The sequence below is a fragment of the Haemaphysalis longicornis genome, unplaced genomic scaffold (assembly GCF_048455015.1).
Source record: "Haemaphysalis longicornis isolate Haplotype H1 unplaced genomic scaffold, Haemaphysalis longicornis Haplotype H1 scaffold_4, whole genome shotgun sequence".
NCBI lineage: Eukaryota > Metazoa > Arthropoda > Arachnida > Ixodida > Ixodidae > Haemaphysalis > Haemaphysalis longicornis.
The window spans coordinates 39,716,477-39,735,740 of NW_027526361.1; the positions used below are offsets into that span (position 1 = coordinate 39,716,477).

General features: G+C 47.1%; 1 protein-coding gene across 1 annotated transcript; it reads left to right on the forward strand.

The window, feature by feature from the left end:
• The first annotated feature begins 218 nt into the window (after positions 1 to 218).
• Trissin (trissin) lies at positions 219 to 5,175 on the forward strand. The gene is made up of 2 exons (XM_077708691.1): positions 219 to 281; positions 4,749 to 5,175. Exons 1-2 carry the CDS (start codon positions 248 to 250, stop codon positions 5,123 to 5,125), a joined length of 411 nt encoding a protein of 136 aa, XP_077564817.1. The 5' UTR covers positions 219 to 247; the 3' UTR covers positions 5,126 to 5,175.
• The last annotated feature ends 14,089 nt before the right edge of the window (positions 5,176 to 19,264 follow it).

Below are 19,264 nucleotides of genomic sequence, written 5' to 3' on the forward strand. Positions count from 1 at the left end.
TTGGCCAACGCTGCATTCGCCCACATCTGAACCATGCAGACAGAGGCACGTGGCTCTCATGGGGACTCTGCGAGACCCGAACGCCTTCGAGAGAGTCCCAGTATACACCGAGTTTTTTGTGCCCTGTCGAGGGAAGGCCGCGAACAAGAGTGCGCTAACGAAGGCTGCTGTATCTGAACTCGGTATATAAGCGCCCGCCGGAGCTTGAAGGGACCCACACACCGACTGAGCTGTCCACTGGGCCAGGATGACCGCGCACCTGGGACGAATATTGGTGTCGGGTAAGCAGCAGACGACGTCTAAGAAATCCGGATACGCTTGAGGGATGATATCTGTGGGCAGGAGGTTATAGTAGAAAGAATTTACTCCAAATGTTAATCTGTTCAGCTACGCAGCGCTCCTTTCTATTAACCATCAGCCGCAACGGCGATCCTTAAGATTGTTATAAGGAAATATGTTGTTTGGAGAATTGGACTGCTATATGTCGTAGACCCAGAAAATTATGGCCGTCCGTTTCGGCGAAATGAAGAAATCGATCGGAAAGCTATATGGTGTGTAACCTTGCAACCAGTCTAGCATCTGAACTTTCTCGGTACGACGGCAAGCTTATGCACTTGCATTCCTAACATTACCTAACACATACACTGCGCAGGAAAGAAGTGCGCACAGTGGCAGAACTTGCTAAGTGCCTGCGAAAAGTGGTTGCGGCCCCCTTCCGAGAGCCGAAAGGTATTGGCCGTACATTTCTTGGATACAAAAAAAAAAATAATCGGATAGCCATCTAGCCTTCGCCCGAGGGCTCTGTGAAGAGTTGAGATGTGGATGCGAAGGAATGGGTTGGGGAGATTAAGGCAATCGCCATAATCCTAGAACAGACAAAATCTCGAGTGCGATATTCTCTTTGCGAGGCCCAAGTATGCATACAACCCTCCTCCGCCAACAGGAGCCTAAGGGAGAGTGCAGCATGGCCGATTTATCTGGTCCACTCATCGGTTTTCAACAACGACAATCAGCCCTTTCATATCGTGTCCCGTTTAGCATTTCCTTTCTAGCAGTGTGCAGGTTAGTGCAGCCGAGAATTTCCACTTGTTGCTCACTGTGCTATTATCTAGATTCTAGATAATAAACAATTTTTCCTGCCACCTATAGAAGCGTTCTAGATAAATATCACAACTTCGATTCACTGACGAGTTAAAAATTAGAATAAAACACACCACCGCTGCCTGAAGCCGCCTGTAAACTTGAAATCTGCTCATTTACTTTGATTGCCGGGGTGGCTTAGTCGTTGAGGCACTGCTCAGCTCGATCTCTGCTCAGCTCGTGTTTAGCCGGCTCAGTCGGCCTTCCTCTGGGGGAGGCAAAAAACTAAAATTCCCCTTTGTACGAGATTCGTGCTCACGTTAAACAACACAAGGCGGTTTAACGTTATTCTATAGCATTTCGCCATGGCACGCGTCGTAGTCATGGCGTGGCGTCGAGCCGCGAAAGAATCACCCGAACTTTCATGTGTCTAGCAGGATTAATTGGAAAGAAGAAAATAAAATACCGCCAGAAATTAAAATTTTTGTTAATAAGCCAAACTGCACAGAAAGCAAGCACACTTGACGAGACGAATTAAAAAAAAAAGGAATTGAGAATAAAAGTGTAGACGTATTAGGAAGCTATAAATGAAAGTTGCGGCCCTTGTGCGCATCTCCATATTTAATACAGACACAGTAAAGTCGCGAGGACCCTGTCGTGGCATAAAAAAGGTAAAAAAAGCAATACCGTCGATGCCGAGTAAGTAGTTATCCAGCCTCAGGCAACAAAAAGGTATTTTTTCTGAGTCGTTCCCCTTGCAGCTCCGCAAAAACTCAGCGTGTTCTTCAACATTGCATTTACTGCCTTGTCGTACTACCCGCCACTGAAACAGACACTACGATGGTTGTACTAGCAGAAAAATATTGAAGCCTCGACTTAAGCGAAGAAATAAAGGAGGATACGTTGTAACTATTTCAATTCGTAATTCCTTTAAGACGCCTTATTACGTAACGCGCGACGTCCTCGTGCCGAGTTTGAAACGTTCCATCCAGCGGCTATAGAACTGTCATATTTTAAGCATCAAATGACACTCACTCTTAGTGCGAATGCTTTCAGCGTTATATAATTCCTCCAATTTTCATAAAAATGGAAGCACTAAATATAGTGAAAATGCGAATATATGCTCTCTTACACTCGGAGTTCCGCCGGATGCTTGAGCACGCCTCGACAAAAAATTACAATTGATGAAACAAGCATGTAGCGTGAAGTCACAGTTAACAACAGGTAATGTGTTGTCAGCATACTATATTTGGTTAAGAGCCATTGACTAACGCGATAAAGTTACAGTAAAGTGCAAAGGTGAGCCTTTTGTTTCTTGCAACAAGCTATCTGGAGTCATGCACTGAGGTGTTCCTAGTTTTATCATGCGGCTTTAAAAAATCACTCCTACCACCGAAAAATATAGGGAAGCTTGTACTCACACGGAAGACTCGAATTGCGAAGCTGCTGTAGGCGAAAATTGTCGGTCACAAAGCTAAGTTTCAGTATTATTGTTTGTTTGCATAGTTGCGGTGATTGTAACCGTTGTCAGATCGAAAAGGTTGCCTTCTTCGCGGCGAGTGGTGGATGCAAAGTCATCCTCAGCGTTGTAGACTTCCACCATCTCTTAGTCATCGACTCGAGGCAGCGGTGGCGGGATCTGCAAGTCGTCTCAAGAAGGACTGGCACAGCCGTAGCCATTCCTCCAATTACCCATAGTGGCTTCTAGAGAATGCGGCGGCCGCGGTGTCCTCTCCCAAGTAGGGTGTCTTTTAGACGCTGCCGCGTGCGAGGGCTCGTCTACGGTACTGAGCGCATGCGCAGAACCACACGAGGACGAACGAACGAGGGCCGTACACTATGACGTGTCTTTCTCGTTCCCAGCAAGTGTTTTCAGGATTACGGCGAACGCTGGAGTTTTCTTTTTTTTTTTCTATATTGGCCAGTCTTTCTAAGTGGGTATGCGCTAGGGGAGTTTTTCGCAACGCGGGAATTACGGCCAGTAATAACAGCTCTGCTGTTAAAAGTAAGCGATGCGCTGTAACATCAAAGTGTCTAAGAGAAATGCCATCACTAATCTTTACATCAACAACAAAGAACCACGCTTGTGGTGCTACAGCTAAGCAGTGACGACCTACAACGAAAACACGACAATGACACAACGAACGCTGTGCAGCCAAGCGCAGCACGGATAAATGTGTCATCCCAAGGGCCGTGGTGCTGACGGTCAGAGGGCTGGCGTAATTTCCTGCCCAGAGGGCACGCCATCTCCGGTGCGTAATGACCGCACGTGCGACACGGGTCAACGATTCCGGGGGACTCGCTGTCGACCCGGCCCAACTTGAGCGCTATTCTGCCGATTCGAAGCGTGTACTGCTCAAGTAATGAATAGCTAACTGGGGCGGACATTCAAACCGAATAATTTTGGCGATAATAATTCTAACATACACTAACTGTAGCTGCTGCAACAAGAAAGACTATCTTTTTTGTAAATCTTTGAAAAATGGTGAGCACGAGTAGTTGTGACCTGAATGCAGCTGCCTAATTACGTGGGCCTTTCAATCCCTGACATTAGTAATTATAGAGTCGCTGTGTTCCTTTAAATTGATGCAGCTTTGGGGTGTAGACCATTTCTTTTTGACAACACGGCGTGGGAAATCACAGCCAACCTCTTGCAACGGCCAGCTTTAACTTCTCCGCGTGAAGATGTACATCACTGTAGAAACTATTGACAGAAATAGTTGTCAACGCGAAAGCGATACAGCACTCACTTCCGGGATACCTGCACGCTTGCCAGCAGGGTTCACCAGTGGCGCCACAAGCCGTGAACGACGCGCCGTGACGGACAAGTGACTTTACCCCTACTCTACGCTAACGCCATGCGCCACACAGTGTTGGGGAGTCTCAAGAGAAAATAGAGCACGGAGAAATAGAGCGCTCCTTAAATTTCGGCGTGAGGTTAGAACACGGCGCTGTGCACTTGGTTGCACTCTACCTTTCAGACGATTCACTCGCTGGGACAAGGTAGCATAAGGCGCGTAGTTTAAACTTGAGTTTGTATGTGAACGCGTGGTATGATGGAATTACCGCCACTGCTGATGCTCTGGCGACACTGCGGCGGCTTCCGTTCTCCTTTACACCTAGGAAAATGACGGCGCCCACAATAGCGGCATATCCGTTCGGAAATTCAGCGTTAATTCTTTGTAACGCTTTTGCGCTTACGCTACAAAAGTACAGGCGTACTCTGCAACTTTTTCTCCCGAGTTTTGTGCATACCGAAGCAAGATGATAACAGTCGCCTTGGCTACAACTTTATATTTAACTAATTATACCAGGACGAGGAGTATTTTCTGCAACACATTTATTGTAACGACGACTGCGCTACCAAGTTTCCCAGAAAAGTTAGTTTTTTCTCTGTACCTGAGCTACGTCGTTCTTTTTTTTTTTTTTTCCCTCCGTGACAGTTATTGGACTGGGCCCAGAGTTTTACTTATTTTACCTTCAGGGTTTATCAGAAGCGTTTTCGAGGCTAGGGGATACATCTACAGTAAAATAAAATATGCAGCATGATTTTTGTATAGTTGTTTATCTTTTTTGTTGCGGTGCATTACGTAACTATTTCGAAGGCGCCAGCGTTATAACGCGGCCTTTTTGCGGAAGTAGGGACATTTGACTCTAATTTCTCGCAGCGTCGTGCGCAACGGTGCTGCTCCTGAGCGCACTGCTGCCCGGAGGGGAAGCCTCCCGCGCCTGCAACGCCTGCGGACCTGAGTGCGTTACCGCGTGCGGGACGGCCATGTTCCGGGCCTGCTGCTTCAACTACAACCGCAAGCGGAGCGGTTCCGGAGCCTCAGCAGGAGGAGCCTCGGCCGGCGGCGGAGGCTCGGAACTTCGAGACGTGGCGGTATCTGGCGGAGGATCGAACAACCTCGAGTCTGCCGACAGCGCGACCTACGAGGGGCGAGGGGAAGCGTACGGAGCCCCCGGAAGCGCCATGCGCCAGGACTCGTGGGCTCTCTTCTGGATGCTCCCTGCGCGGCAACGGCAGGCGGCACTCTTCAAATAAAGCCGCCTTCGAGGAGCGAATAAAGATGATATGAGAAGGCGGTTCGTATCATCGTGAAACCAAGTGTGCATATTTTAAAGACGATAGTCTTTCTTGGGCTACTTAAACCCAGAAATTTTGGTCTGTCTGTATGTCTGTCTGTCTGTCTGTCTGTCCGTCTGTCTGTCTGTGACTCGATTCAGCCACCCAGCCAAATTAAAACAATGCATGCGCAATAGTCTTATATAGTCACAGCTAAATCTACCCGTCTAAGTCCGGTGTAATGTTCATACTTGTCAATATTGTTGAAGAAGAACAAAACATTACGCAAATATGAGACAACAAATTAATACAGAAGTGATATTTGCAGTGTTCTTATATAAAAATTCATACGTGCTTTACTTCTGCGAAATGAAATACTTAATCAACTGCAGAAAAAAAATTCACTCTGCCGTCGCCTGCTGTCGCCCGCGCCACTATAGCTTCTGGCGCCATGTAAAGAAATCAACCGGAAACAGTTAACAGAGGTTCGACTAGATAGGTTCAACGTTCTGCTTGCAACGCACGTGGTGCAGGGAAACGCGGTTCTATAAACGTTGAAGTAGGGCGCCTCGATTCACGCGCGTCTTCGCCGTACGGCAGCGTTGGCATCGAGACACCCGGTTTGAAGGAGTGTAACGCGGGAAATTTAAAATGATTTAAGCAAACGTTTGGCGTCTTTACCTTGGGAGGAGCACGACGCAACAGGAACAACATGAGAGGTGAGCGGGAAAGTGAAGGGAGGCATTTACTTGGCAAAAGTCGATACAGACTGTCGTCTTTTGACAACATTTGCAACGAAAGGAGCAGATACGCGGCTAATTTTTTAGCTAGGGGCAGTTTCACGTGGGCGAATCTAGATAGTAGGCTAAAGAGCACGGGCGAACCACCAGATACAGGCCTAGCGTTCTTTCGGACTCCAAAAATTAGGACTTTGTGGATACTCCAGACTTTCCCTAAGAACCACCAATTATTCCACAGGAGTAAGGACTCACGGTTTTTTCGGACTGCTCTTTTATTCGGACTATTTTTCGTTCCCTTCCAGGTCATAAAAATCGGTGGGCTGTGTTGTAACGTCGTTATCGCTGCGCTATCGCTGAGCTATCAGAGGTATCAGAACAGAGCTATCGCTGACTATTAAGCGTCGCAGATCTGACTACCAAGGAGCTGATAGCGGCACCATAAGGACAAAATGAAAGCGGCCACATCCACTCTGTAGCTCTGCAGCGGAATGCCCATAGCGGCGTTCGAGCACTTCGTTCTCCCGCAACAGATGTCGCTACCCTAAAGGGGCCATGGAGACAATATACAAGTTTGGTTAATTAGAAAGGCTGCTTCATCCCGTTCATAATGGGAATAATTTTATCGCGAACTTCGAAACGATAACGCAGATATTAAAGAAAACATGCGAAGCAGTGGCGACTCTCTAGCCACTTTCCGGAAACTTTTCTATGACGTCACAGAATGTTGTTTGTGCAATTTGCGGCCGCCAAACTAACCGATGGCTAACACACATGGGTGTACGATTGTTGAGGGGCCTCTAGTTTCGTTTGATGACGTCACTTGTATGCTAACGTGCAGTTAAAACGCACTGAAAATTGTTTTTAGTGCTGGCACATATGATCATGAACCAACTAACTTGCACTAGAGTCCTGCTAAGCCCATATGACATCACTGCTACCCCTACAACATCACTTACTAGCGCGAAATTTGAAAGTTTCAAAATTCTTGCGTTTTTTTTTTTGTTAAAAACTGTGGTTGATTCCTCTGTCATAGGCATCGGTAAAACACGAAAGTGAAGTGTGCGGCGAAATCTTCAGCTGAGCATGATTAGTGGGTCAGCGGCTGTCTTGTGGGTGTGCTTGGCGAGGGACGTCCTGCTCACGGGTGGGTTCGGCGAAGGTGTACTGGTGTCATTTCCATGACGGATATGACCTCAGTGAAATCTTGGTGTGTCCCGGCATAAAACACTTTCGTGCTAAAATATAAAACCCGTAAACAAACAACCGCAAGTATAATGTACAATTTTGTGCTAAAGGTTGCTTCCCCGCAAGAAGACCCTGCGTGCAGGGGTGCACCCTTTACAGCACGCTTGCTTCGTTGTACTGGCGTCATTTCCGTGACGGATATGACGTAGGGGAAGTCTTGGTGTATCTGGGAATAAAACCCTTTCAAGTTAAAAACGCATTTCGTAGCTGGGATTGAGCCGAGTGAGTTACTAAAGGCCAGTTCTTTCAAATTAAACAAAGTTTTATTTTGTCTTCATGGCCCCTTTAACCTTCGCCAGGGGGTTGTGACGTTATCTAGCCGCCCTACAAAGCGAAGTTTCCCCTCCCGTCATGTTCTTACTCTGTGGTTCGGTTTAGCGGCGCCGAAGTTCACGACCCAAATGTAGTGAAATACTTCCCCCTAATTTGTCTAAAATAATTAACAACTTTTAAAGTAACAATAATATCAGCACAATGGCGTCCGTCTTCCGCTATAGTGGCCGGGCGGCCGCTGTATGGCACCGCCATCACTACAGCGAACAGCGCCGCCAGTGGCCAACCGCTCGTTAGTGGAATACATGTGGTGGTTAGCGCGGCGTACTTGTACATGGCTTTCGGTCGGTTGGCGGGGCTTGCAAAGCCTAAATAATGGCAAGTATTTTTTTTTTTTCAGTTCAAGAAATCTTGAGAAGAACGACAACCTTCACGAGGCACGCCAGGTGTACGATTTGCGCCCATATTTAGTAAGCTCAAACAACAGATTATTGATTGATTTATTGGTTGATCGATTTATTTATTTATTTATTTATTTATTTATTTATTTATTTATTTATTTATTTATTTATTTATTTATTTATTTATTTATTTATTTATTTATTTATTTATTTATTGTAAAGTTTAACCCACCGAGGCAACGCAGGCAATGAGGAGCGCTATAGTGGAGGGCTCCGGATTAATTTTGGCCACCTGGGGATCTCTAACGTGAGACGGAATCTGGAACACAAGGGCGTTTTTGCTTTTCGCCTCCATCAGAAAAGCGGCCGCCGTGTTCGGGAATCGAACCCGTGTCGTTGTGCTCAGCAGCGCCAGCGCAAACAACAGACGACGCTCAATGCGCTAGGCTACAATGTGGGGCTGAAAGTGCAAGATATTCCCTCATGTAACCGCTGTAACGTATAAAGCAATTTTTTTACACTGCAATGTTCTTTGAGTGCAGTTTGGCGTATCGACGAAATCCTCTATAAAAGCAGCCGTGGACAGCCGATGGCAACATACCGTGAGGCCGGCATTTGTAGTTGGCGATGAAACGCCGTTGTGCCCGAGCGAAACACCAAGTTGGGGGACGCATTTTAAGCATTACTCAAAGTAAGAGGGCTGTGGTTCAGTGACGATGCCATGTAACTTCATTGCTTATTGTAGAAACGTGGTAAAATTAACGGAAATAAGTTTTAGCAGCCACAGGGATATGTTTAGAGAATAAATATGACTAATGAAACGGTATTCCTTCATGTGGAAAACCACATGTTTTAAACCTTGATGTTTTAAAAGCAAAATATTTTGCAGAAGCGTTACAGCGTCGTCTTTTTTCAAATTAATGTGTTCTATCGTGTTGCTTTTGTTATTCATGTGTAAAAGATGCAGGGTACCATGAATTGTTTCTGATATATTTTTTGCCGGTGTTCCCTTTCGTATTTGATTCGTACCTATGTTTTGTATAAGCCCCTCCTGCTTGGGTCAAATTCTTGACCTTCAGTATCTGTAAAATAAAATAAAAATAAATAGCCTGTAATAATACTTCGTTGCTGGCTAGCTGGTTTATGGCCCTAAAGAACAGTTACTGCGCATCTAAAAGAAATAAAAGGGTGCCAAAGGGCTGTCTTTACTTCGCATGGGAATGCTGAAGTCGCGTTTATTATTTTCTTTTGCGACCTACGTTTCAAAAAACCGAAACCGCGCCGCATGCGCTGCATTGAAGCCGCTGTCAGAAGTCGTGGGTCGAAGGTAAGAGCTCGAAGTTTAAAAAGAACCGGAAGATATTTTGAGAATTTTCTAGACACACGTAACAATTATTCCACCGCTTTTCTGTTTCATCGACCTTGCGTTTTCTTGGTGGCAGTAAAAGCGTAAACCCAAAAGCGCCTTTTAATTCTTTCTTTGTTATATAACTCTCTAATTTCGTCAGTTCATTCTCAGTTCTTTTTATTATTTTTTTTATTTTAGACAAACGCATGAAGGCGAATGATTAGGTATACATTTTTCGATTCCGTCCCTTCATTTTCAAAATGATTTTTAAAACTTTTTCGTTTCCTGCGCAAGCTGCAGTGGTTGCTATACTTGGCTATCAATAGTGACTTTAGTTTAGTTTGGTTATATTATTTGTAAACTGCCACAACATTCTCACGACCATACTGCAGTAACTGAACTAGTAAGCGTGCCCCTCTCTTCAAACAAACGGTATCCAGGTGTCCAGTGGTTAAGGCTGCTGCGGAAACTATTAAAATGAATACTAATATTAATTTATGTTCGTACTCAGGGCGAATTGAGCCGGGCATACAGGGCCGCTAACGGCAGAACTGCCCATACCAATGAAGTATGTGTACCCAATCTTAAAAGTGTCTCCGTAGCTATTAGCGCAGCCAACAACACAACACATCTGTACAGATGTCGTTTCACTAGTAAAATACGCGGCTAATGAAACGCGAACACGAAAATATGAATCCGACCACGCCAAATTGAAAAATACAGTTCGTTGAGGTCTAATAATGGCGCGCTATTGGTATATTCGGAAAGCCACATTTTCGGACTTTGTTTTTGTAACGAAGCCACGCGTCATTTTCAGTTGCATGGAAAGAAATCGCGCTATTTGCGTGTTGTGGTTCGTATTTTCGTGTTCGCGTTTTATTTGCCGCGTATTGTACCTCCGCTAAGAACAGCACCTCAACATTAAAAGGGTCGACGCAAACATGACAAAACAATCGGAATGCTGCGCATTCCAATGCGGTGGCCCATTCCAGTAACGAGTGGAGCACCGGGGGGCGGGGTCACCCGTCCAGCTGCCCGATCCCTACATTGAGAGAGGCCCCTCCCTTCGTGTGACAGCCGAGATTATGCGTCCTATTGAGTATCTGGCAATCTTAACCACGGCGTAAACCTTGCGCCAGGAGCACGTCATCAGTGCTTCCTCCACGCCACCTTTCTAGAGCCCTCCTTCTACTGTCATCTCGCATTGCTGTTTCCCTCTCCTGGCGTGCCATCCCGGGCTCGCGAATCGCGCTCCGATTTTCCTTACCTGCCATCGATTTTTTGTACCTCACGCCTTCCATGTAACATAACGACCTAAGTCTTTCGCCTTAAAGTACGAATAAAAATAACCGTCTCTCATTCGCGGTGCGCAAGAGCAGCCCTCTGACACGACCACATTGGGTCACGCGGCCAATGGCTTCAACGCCGTTGAGTGCACTGCGCGGTTTCTGTCATGATGATCCAATGTACCCTGCCCGTTTGACGGTTAACGCGAATATAAGTACAAGAAGGGGGGGGGGGGGGTGGGGGGGGGGGCATGGCAGACATGTGCTACCTGAACTAGTGACTCCACTCAAAGAGTCCGTGACGTTGTTTACCGCACATCGGCCAATAACTGTTCCAAAACGTAGGTCCCATAAAGGGGCAAATCTCTGGTCGAAACTACCCGGTTGGTTCCTTTCCAATTTCTCCCGTGTCCTCATTCGCTTAAACCAAAAATGCCTCTACCCAAATCCAGTCTTGTAGAAATAAATTTGACCCGTCGCGGTGGCTCAGTGGCTATAGGGACCGGGCGGACGTTGTATGGCACCACCGTCGCTTCAGCGAACAGCGCCGCCTGTGGCGAACCGCTCGTCAGTGGAATGCCGGTGGCGGTCAGCGCAGCGTAACTGTGCATGCCTTTCTGTCGTTTTTCTGCGGTGCAGCTTGCAAAGCGTACGTAACCCCACGTGCATTTTTTAGATCGGTAAATGTTCTTGAGCGTGGATGTGACGTTTACGAGGCATGCCATGTGTGTGATTTACGCCCATACTCAGTATTTACAAATAGCAGACGACGCTCAATGCGCCAAGTTGGAAGTCAAGCTGAAGTGAAAGTTCGTTGCTTCATGCAATTTTTTATGCCTGCATACAGTTTCGCGTATCGAGGAGCGCAGCTAAATGCTCCCACAAAACCGGTGTGTGCAACCGATCTAGGAATGTTAAGGCGAGATTTATTTTCTTGGGACTATTTCCTGAGCGTATGCTTTAAACTCCTGTCTCTGCTCTGCCACGCCAACCGTAAGGGGGAACACTTCGTCAAGCTGCAGTTTTGCAGCTTTTTGTGTTTGTACTCGCATTTCTATGTACGAAAGGCTCAATAAAGTTGAAGCTGCGGCGCTGGCCTTGGGCAGTTGATGACAAAACGGCGTCGACGTCGTGCACATGCGAAATACAAAGTTGGGGAGGCGTCTTCTAAGATTTACCTCAAAACATAAATTGTGATGGACGACGCTTCCGTAACTTCATTACCTACGACTGAAACGTGTTTAATTTCACAGAAATGCTCTTACTACAGTCATCGGGAATCGTTGATAGAATAAATACCGCATGATAGTTGAACATTATTGCTTGTCGTGGAGAAGCATTGCTTTACAAGAATTGCAATGGTTGCTGGCTAGTTGGTAAATGGTTTTTCAAAAACCAATTCCTGCGCGGCTGAAGGACGCAAGACAGAAGGGTGCCCGAAACCTGTACTCAGCTTCACAACTGAATGCTGTGGTCGGTTTACAAGCTGCCACCTACGCTTGAAAAATCATGCACACCTTCGTCTAACGACGATGAGGGTTTATCGCAAAGCTCTATCGTATGGGTTTCCTTGGTTGCCTTCTGGATTTAAACTTTGACTAGTTGAGCGTCGAATTTGACCAGCACGCAGTTTGGTCTTTTGATCGCAGCGTCTTTGACTTTGACTATTTCCCATTCGATTTCGCAGGAAGAAAGCTTCGCGTTCAACCATCATAATCATTAGACAGAGGGCTAGGTGATTTTGCTGTTTAATTTTGAACTTCCATGCCCCCCTCTCCAAATCTAAACTTTGTCCAGCGTGTCGGAAATGTGTCTGTGCTGGAGGACTCGGGCTGATGCACCCATATTTGAGGCAACTAATCGCGCGTTTTTGGTGTCATCACCAGGCATTACACGATTTTTTTAGGTACTCTGTAAAGAATACTTCAGCATTAAAAAACACCGGCTGATGTTAACTCTGCCACATGTTTTGAACTATCGGTGCCAGCCTTTATTCTACGCAGGTGGTAAACCGGGAAGCGGAGGAGGGATGGTGGATGGTTTGTAGCTTGGGCTGTTGAGTTGGTGAATAACTTTGGCTCTTGATAAAATGTCCACCACAAATTTGGGATTTCCACTTCGGTTTTCAGGCTGTCATGCTTTCACAGTGTCGCTCACCAAAACCGAAGGCACAAAGCTCATGGTTACGGAAAGTGTAAACTACCGCAAACATTTCTACGGCTACACGGTAATCCATCTCGTATACAGGTGCCTTTCTATTTAAAGCACACGTATCGAGGTATCCCAGCGCTAAGGCTGGCGTGGAAACCGTAGTCATTGAAACCAGTAAAGATAATTGAAAGTGGTAGAAATGAATAATAATATTGCTAATAGTTTTATTCCTACTCAGATCGCGCCGAGCCCAGGCGCAGAGCGCTGGAAAAAAGCGCTCGTGTCAATGTAGCCCATTCCCAACCTTACAAGCATCCAATAAGTTTGCGTAGCCGTTAGTGCCTTTAAGAAGAAAATAATACTACTAATAGTAGTTTTATTCGTACTCAGAACGGTGCAGCCAAACGCAGATCGCTGCAAAAAGCGCTCATTGCCATTGCAGCCGATACCCAACTTTAGAAGCGTCCGACAAGTTTACGTAGTCATTACTGCATCTAAAAACCCAACACATCTGTCCTAGACTTTGTTTCAACCGCACATATACGCTCACAACACCACCAAAACATTCAAAGAACCGAAGCAAACACGACAAAAACAACGGGAGGCTTTGTAGTCCAATGCACCGGCTCATTCCACTGACGAGGGGAGCGCCGAATGGTGGCGCACCCGTTCAGCTACCCCGGTCCCTATGGCGTTGTGCTGCTGAGCACGAGGTCGCCGGTTCGATCCTGGCCGCGGCGGCCGCTTTTCTGATGGATGCGATAAGCAAAAACGCCCGTGTGTTCGAGATTTCGGCGCACTTTAAAGATCCCCAGGTGGTCAAAATTAATCCGGAGCCCACACTACGGCGCGGCCTCATTGCCTGTGAAGCATCGGCGCGTTAAAACACTACGATAAATCAAATAGATTTGCTCTAGTCATATCGTACAGTCCTATTTTATCGAGAACTTTAGCGCTAACACAGGGCGGTGTCCTAACGCGATTGAGTAAACACAGTCGCATCTCCAGAGCAATCCTCCGAGTCATCTATTGTTGTTATAGGCGCCAATTTCTCACCTCGGCCAGTCAACACGATCCGGTTCCGTCCTCAGGCGATGTTGCCCAATTCGCCATGCTTTCCACTTCCAATGGACTGGAAATGGAGGGAGTGACGACACCTTTCCTCGCTAATGCTAATCAGAGGCCAGGAGAACCTCTCAACCCTTTCGCCACCCAAGTACGGTCATGTGCAGGAGTGGCCACTCGTGACAACTTTCCCATGACGCGAGGGCGATCAGAAGTAAGTGATCTATTCTGATTTGCTTGGCTTGGCGTCAAATCGAAGCTCTGCGCAATTGCGTCATCCGGGATGTCACTGAGAAGCAATTATCTTCCCCCTGTTCCCAACTACTTCGGGACGATGATTCCCAGGCTTCTATTTTGGCGAGGAATTGGCTGCCGCAGGCGTACTTACTGAGGAAAAAAAACGGTCTGTGCGCCACAGCTCGTAATGCGAAGTAGGGGCGAACGACGCTTCAAGCCAAACACATTCTACGCATCTAAAGGCAGGTTAGTACTCGACGTGAAGGGCAGGAGGAGGAGGGGAGCAGTCGGCGAACTGACAAAAAAATTTGGAGAGACAAACTTGATTGAGCGGGCGCCGTACAGGAGCCGTAAAATTAGTTACGAGAGGCCATTGTACTCCAGCGGGACGTCAAGGGCAAAGGGACAAAGCGTAAGCACGTGGTGCTACGGGCAAGTGAGTTAGCTGCTGCCAACTTTCGCGACGCACAATTTGACGATGAGCGGAGCTGACGTGCTTGCTAGATAAGTCGAAGTTATAATCCTGCCAAGAGCACCTTTTTATATTTATGAACAGGCGTCAACGTGGGCGTAGAAAGAATTTCCCTATGTAAAAGTGCGGGTTGCAAGCGTCAATGCAACAAATGTGCAGCTAATACGCCGTCTCATGGCTCACTGAGCGAGGCAGCAAAGGAGCACGAAACGCTTCAGTAATGTTTTTCCTTGCTAGTTCACTGAAAGATTCATAAATAAATCAATATATGAATGAGGTATATGTTCCAGATTAGATAAAAGGCGAACAAAATTTGCCTTTCTGCTCAAAATCGCGTGCGTCAGCACAAAAGTTCGTATTATATCGAGCATCAGATATTTTTTGTCCTTAAATGTGAAACTTCGGATGACAGCTCTTCGAAGCCCTCGGTAACATCGTGCTGAACGGGCTTTCCTTCGCGAAAGTTGGTCAAATGTGATATTTTTGATTATTTATTCAGAAAGAGTTGTGCAATGCACTTTTCACTAGCCTCAGGAGCGGATAATGTGTCACCATTCTTTAAGATGAGGTCGTGCCATTCATCCCGCTGGATGCTACGTGGCCGTCGCTCACGACATGTTTTACCAGTTATCATAGCAGACCTCAAAGGCGGCACGGCGGTGTGGCAATACTTCACTACTAATTCAGCATGGACTCTTGAATATCGCTGAACTTCTTTCTCATCAGAGAGCGGCATTACCTTCTCACGCGACTGCTGGGATATTTCTTGGATGACCACTGAGCTATTTCGTTAGCATTCACCGGCGACTCTACGTGTAGGTGCGACGCCAATACATGCGGCGCCAATACATTGGCGGCGCCAATACACGCGGCGTTACACTGGCTGCACTACAGTCGACAGTTTAGAAGAAACAATCAGCCATTTCCCCCTTGGAAGCGGATGACCAGCAAAACTGCACCCCACAACAGTGGGTTATACAAGGGTACATGTATTAAGTTTCCTTATTTGGTAATGGTGGTGACGATGATCTTGTTATCACTGTGATACACTGGGATCACACTTGTTTGTGCCTGGAAATATATTGACAAACAGTGGATATCAAAATTCGCTATTTCCTATGTACGGCGCAAACCTCCCCACAGCCGGAGTCATTGTAGTCGCGCGAGTCAAAGGTTTATGAAATGCCGAGAAAGTTACCTCTCTACATGACCTCCGTAAAGTAGTCGGTTGGTGGGAACAATTATAGTACTGGAGCCAAAACACTTTAAACTTAAGCTGGATGAACCGCTTATTCTCGCTTGGTTTGAAGATGTCGATATGACAACTTAAGATAGGGTGTTTGCGAATAATAAGTCTATATGTGCCCAATTTACATTGGTTTATTGACGGGAATCGTTGTACAGTGGTTAGAACACTCCCAATATAAGCTGAAGGAACCACTTGTCGGGCTTGCAGACATCCACATTGCAGTAACCGACGATTATCACTAGGGTGTGTTACACCTGCTCCTCGATTCTCAGGTCGCTTTCCCCGCGGTACCCCGGCACTCACATTGCCTTCTCGGTTCCTTTCGTCACTATGGCTACTCAACAGGGAGTCGAATTCATGTCATCCGTCTAGTTGTAGGTCGCTGAGATGGTTTAGGACTGAACGCCTAGCGAAAGGTTACATATACCGTAATTATCCGATTCTAACGCGCACCTTTTTTCCGGAAAAATAGGCCGAAAAATCGCATGCGCGTTAGAATCGGATACGAAACCGAAACTGTCGAAACAGCAAAAATTTCGTTCCACCCATCGCCATCGCCATCTCAAGATGGCGCCAAAGCCTTTAGCAACATGGAGGAAGACTTCCTGCATGTTTAACAATAATTTTTTTAACGGAGGAAGCATAAGCGGATATGGTTTTCTATCGGTGTTCACACAAATCGTCAAATCGTTCCACTTGCGCGCTTGATAACAGCAATGGCAGCAGCGGCTCTCACGCGTTCAAAACGAGCGGTCGGCTGAAGCGTGCGGCTCTGGAGAAGCTCGCGAGATGGGCGTGCGAGGCGTGGGCCACGATCCCATCGACCATGGTTGAACGTTCGTTTAGAAGTGTGGCATCGCGAACGCTCTTGGCGGCACCGAGGACGAGATGTTGTGGTCAGCGGAAAGCGACGAGGAGTGAGATGAGTGAGAGTACTTCGGGAAATAATCGCCCATTTCTCCCGCATTCGTTTGTCTAGGTTATAAAGTTCCGTGCGCGTTACAATCGGAGGTGCAAGTTTTTTTGTTTTTTTTGCCAGGAAAATCGGGTGCGCGTTAGAATCGGGGGCGAGTTAGAATGGGGTAAGTACGGTATGCGAAATTATGGGAATATCGAATACGGATTTCTTATTACGCATCTAGGCGTAATTCACCCGGGAAAACTTTCCAAAGACAGAAGAACCAAACGATTCTTCAGAGTAGAGACGCATGGCATAGTTTTCATGGTTCCGTCGTAAATAAAGCTCGAAAGACGCCACCGCGTGCTTTTCGTGTGTTTTTCGTATAGTCGGTATACACGGAATTCAGATGGATTATGATTTTGCGTTTCTGGCGGTCGTACGAAGACGAAACCGGTCAGAAACTTTAGGCCTAATACCGCGCTTAATTGTCACGTGTTACTGACCCCCCTTTTTTTTATTCTGGCGGCGTGTCGGCTAAGGTCCAAATTTCGTATTACCATCATATAGCGAACGCTTTAGGAGGGTATATATCCACCTATGATACCGTCTAGATTTTTTGCGTGACCCACTAGAACCTTCAGGCAAACTACTCTATTGTTTCTTTTTTCCTGTCCTTCCTTATTTTCTATTTTCCGCGTTACTTCATATAAGGCCTCTGCTCTCTGCTTCCCATCCCTGAAGAGTAACATGCAGCCGACAACAAACCGGCACATTTCTCTGCTTTCATCTAATAAAGAGCCGTCTCTATCTAGTATAAAAATCCGCGGAGTATAATAAACCCCTTCACATGGCATTTACAGACTGGGAAAAACTGTTTGATGCAGTAGACACTGCTGCAGTACTTAAAGCGGCCAAGATAGTTCCCATAATGTTTGGAAAAAAGAAGAAAGGAAAGAACTAAAGGAGCGACTCAAAGCGGGTAAAGAGAAAGAATGTCTGGCGCTTTACGTTTGCATTTATTTATCTCGATCGTAGATGTGGCGACGACGTTTCTCGCTTCCGACGGCGCGTTTGGACGAGCGGCGTGCGGCACCACCGCTCACCACCCGTTTCAATTTGGCGCCGCGGCGTCCTGGAAGCAGACGACGCGCCTCCGTTGCTATCGCGACGGGGCGCATGCGCAGAGAGCAGTGGAAGTGCGATCAAGTGCGAAACATCCCCCTCGCGAGGGGCACGATCAAATGCAGAGCATTTCCGGGGGCGCACGACGTTAAGTAGTTTGCGTTACGTTAATGTTGTTGCACTTGTGGCAACTGCTAACGAGAGAGCGCTCGTCAGCAGTAATGTGAATGAGTCAACGATATAAGGCGCGTCCGTAGCGTCCCATTCTGTTTTGGCTTTGTGGCGCAGTGGTTAGAGCACCATGTACATTGCGTTCCGCCCGCAGGGTCGAGGGATCGAAACCGGGCGCCGGATAGTATTTTTTTTTATATAGTAGGGACAACGACGAGGCGGACTACGGACGTCAACGCGGGTGACATCGTGAGTTACTGCAATGCTCTGCATTTAAAAGTATTCAGGATGCTTGACTACGCGAAGGCAGGTTAGGGATAAATGCAGTGTTAAATGAACATGACAGAAGCACTGTCTTCAGACTAGGTAGCAGCACTAGGTAGAAGCACTGTCTTCAGACTATTCAGACATGCTATAATATAACTACCTCGAACGGGTCGTCGGTGCTGACCGCGACCACGAGAAAGAAATCCGGGGAAGAATAGGTACAGGCTAGAGAGCACTCGCCAAGCAGCCCCAAATAATGAATATTAGGCTAGGCCTCTCTCAAAAAAGCATAATATACGGCCAGTGATGACGTATAGGGTATAAACTTGCTGCATTACTGATTGACTGTAGGGTTTAACGCACCGACACGACGCAGGCGATGAGGCGCGCCGTAGTGGAGGGCTCCGGATTAATTTTTACCACCTGGGGGTCCTTATCGTGTGCCGAAATCTCGTACATACGGGTGTTTTTTTGCTTTTCACCTCCACCAGAAAAGCTTAGTGCATTACTAAACAAATGGAAAAAAATCTTACGTCGGCTCAACATGTCATGGAACGAATTCGGATTGCAAGATTAACGCTTACGAACAGGAAACGGGCGTCCTCGATCAGAGAACGAATTCGGGTGGAAGGTGTCAAGAGTTAAAATTAAGGCTGATTGCACGGGAAATTGTACATGAGTGTACACGCGCATTTTTTTTGCCTATATTTTTATGAATTATACACAAGCCAGGGAGTAGCGCAAAACTTCAATTCATTTTCCTCTAGCATGCGTACTTCGCGAGAAAAAAATTTTTCAAGGGCGGCACGGGTAACTGGCGTTTTCCGGCGGCTGCAATTTTAAATGCGAATGCATTTCTTAGCCGCGGGTTGTCTTGCGTCGTTGAGCGGCGTGCGCCTAGCAACAGCTGTGGCGCGCGCCTAGCAACCGGAGCAGGTGCGGAGTAGCGGAGGGCAAGGGGAGAGGAGGAGCGCGCTCGGCGTGTGAGGGCGCTCGCATCGCGGGGCTCGGGGCGGAGAGAGAGCTCGCGCGCGGACTGGCGCGGGTCTCTCTCTCCTCTCCGCGTACCCCTCTCCGCTCGCTGCGCATATAAATGCAGGGAGCGCGCGCCTCTCTCCGTGACTGCTTGCCGACTGGCGCCTTGATAGCGATGGAAGTCGGTGAAGTCTAATCCCTCGCGGCAACGATAC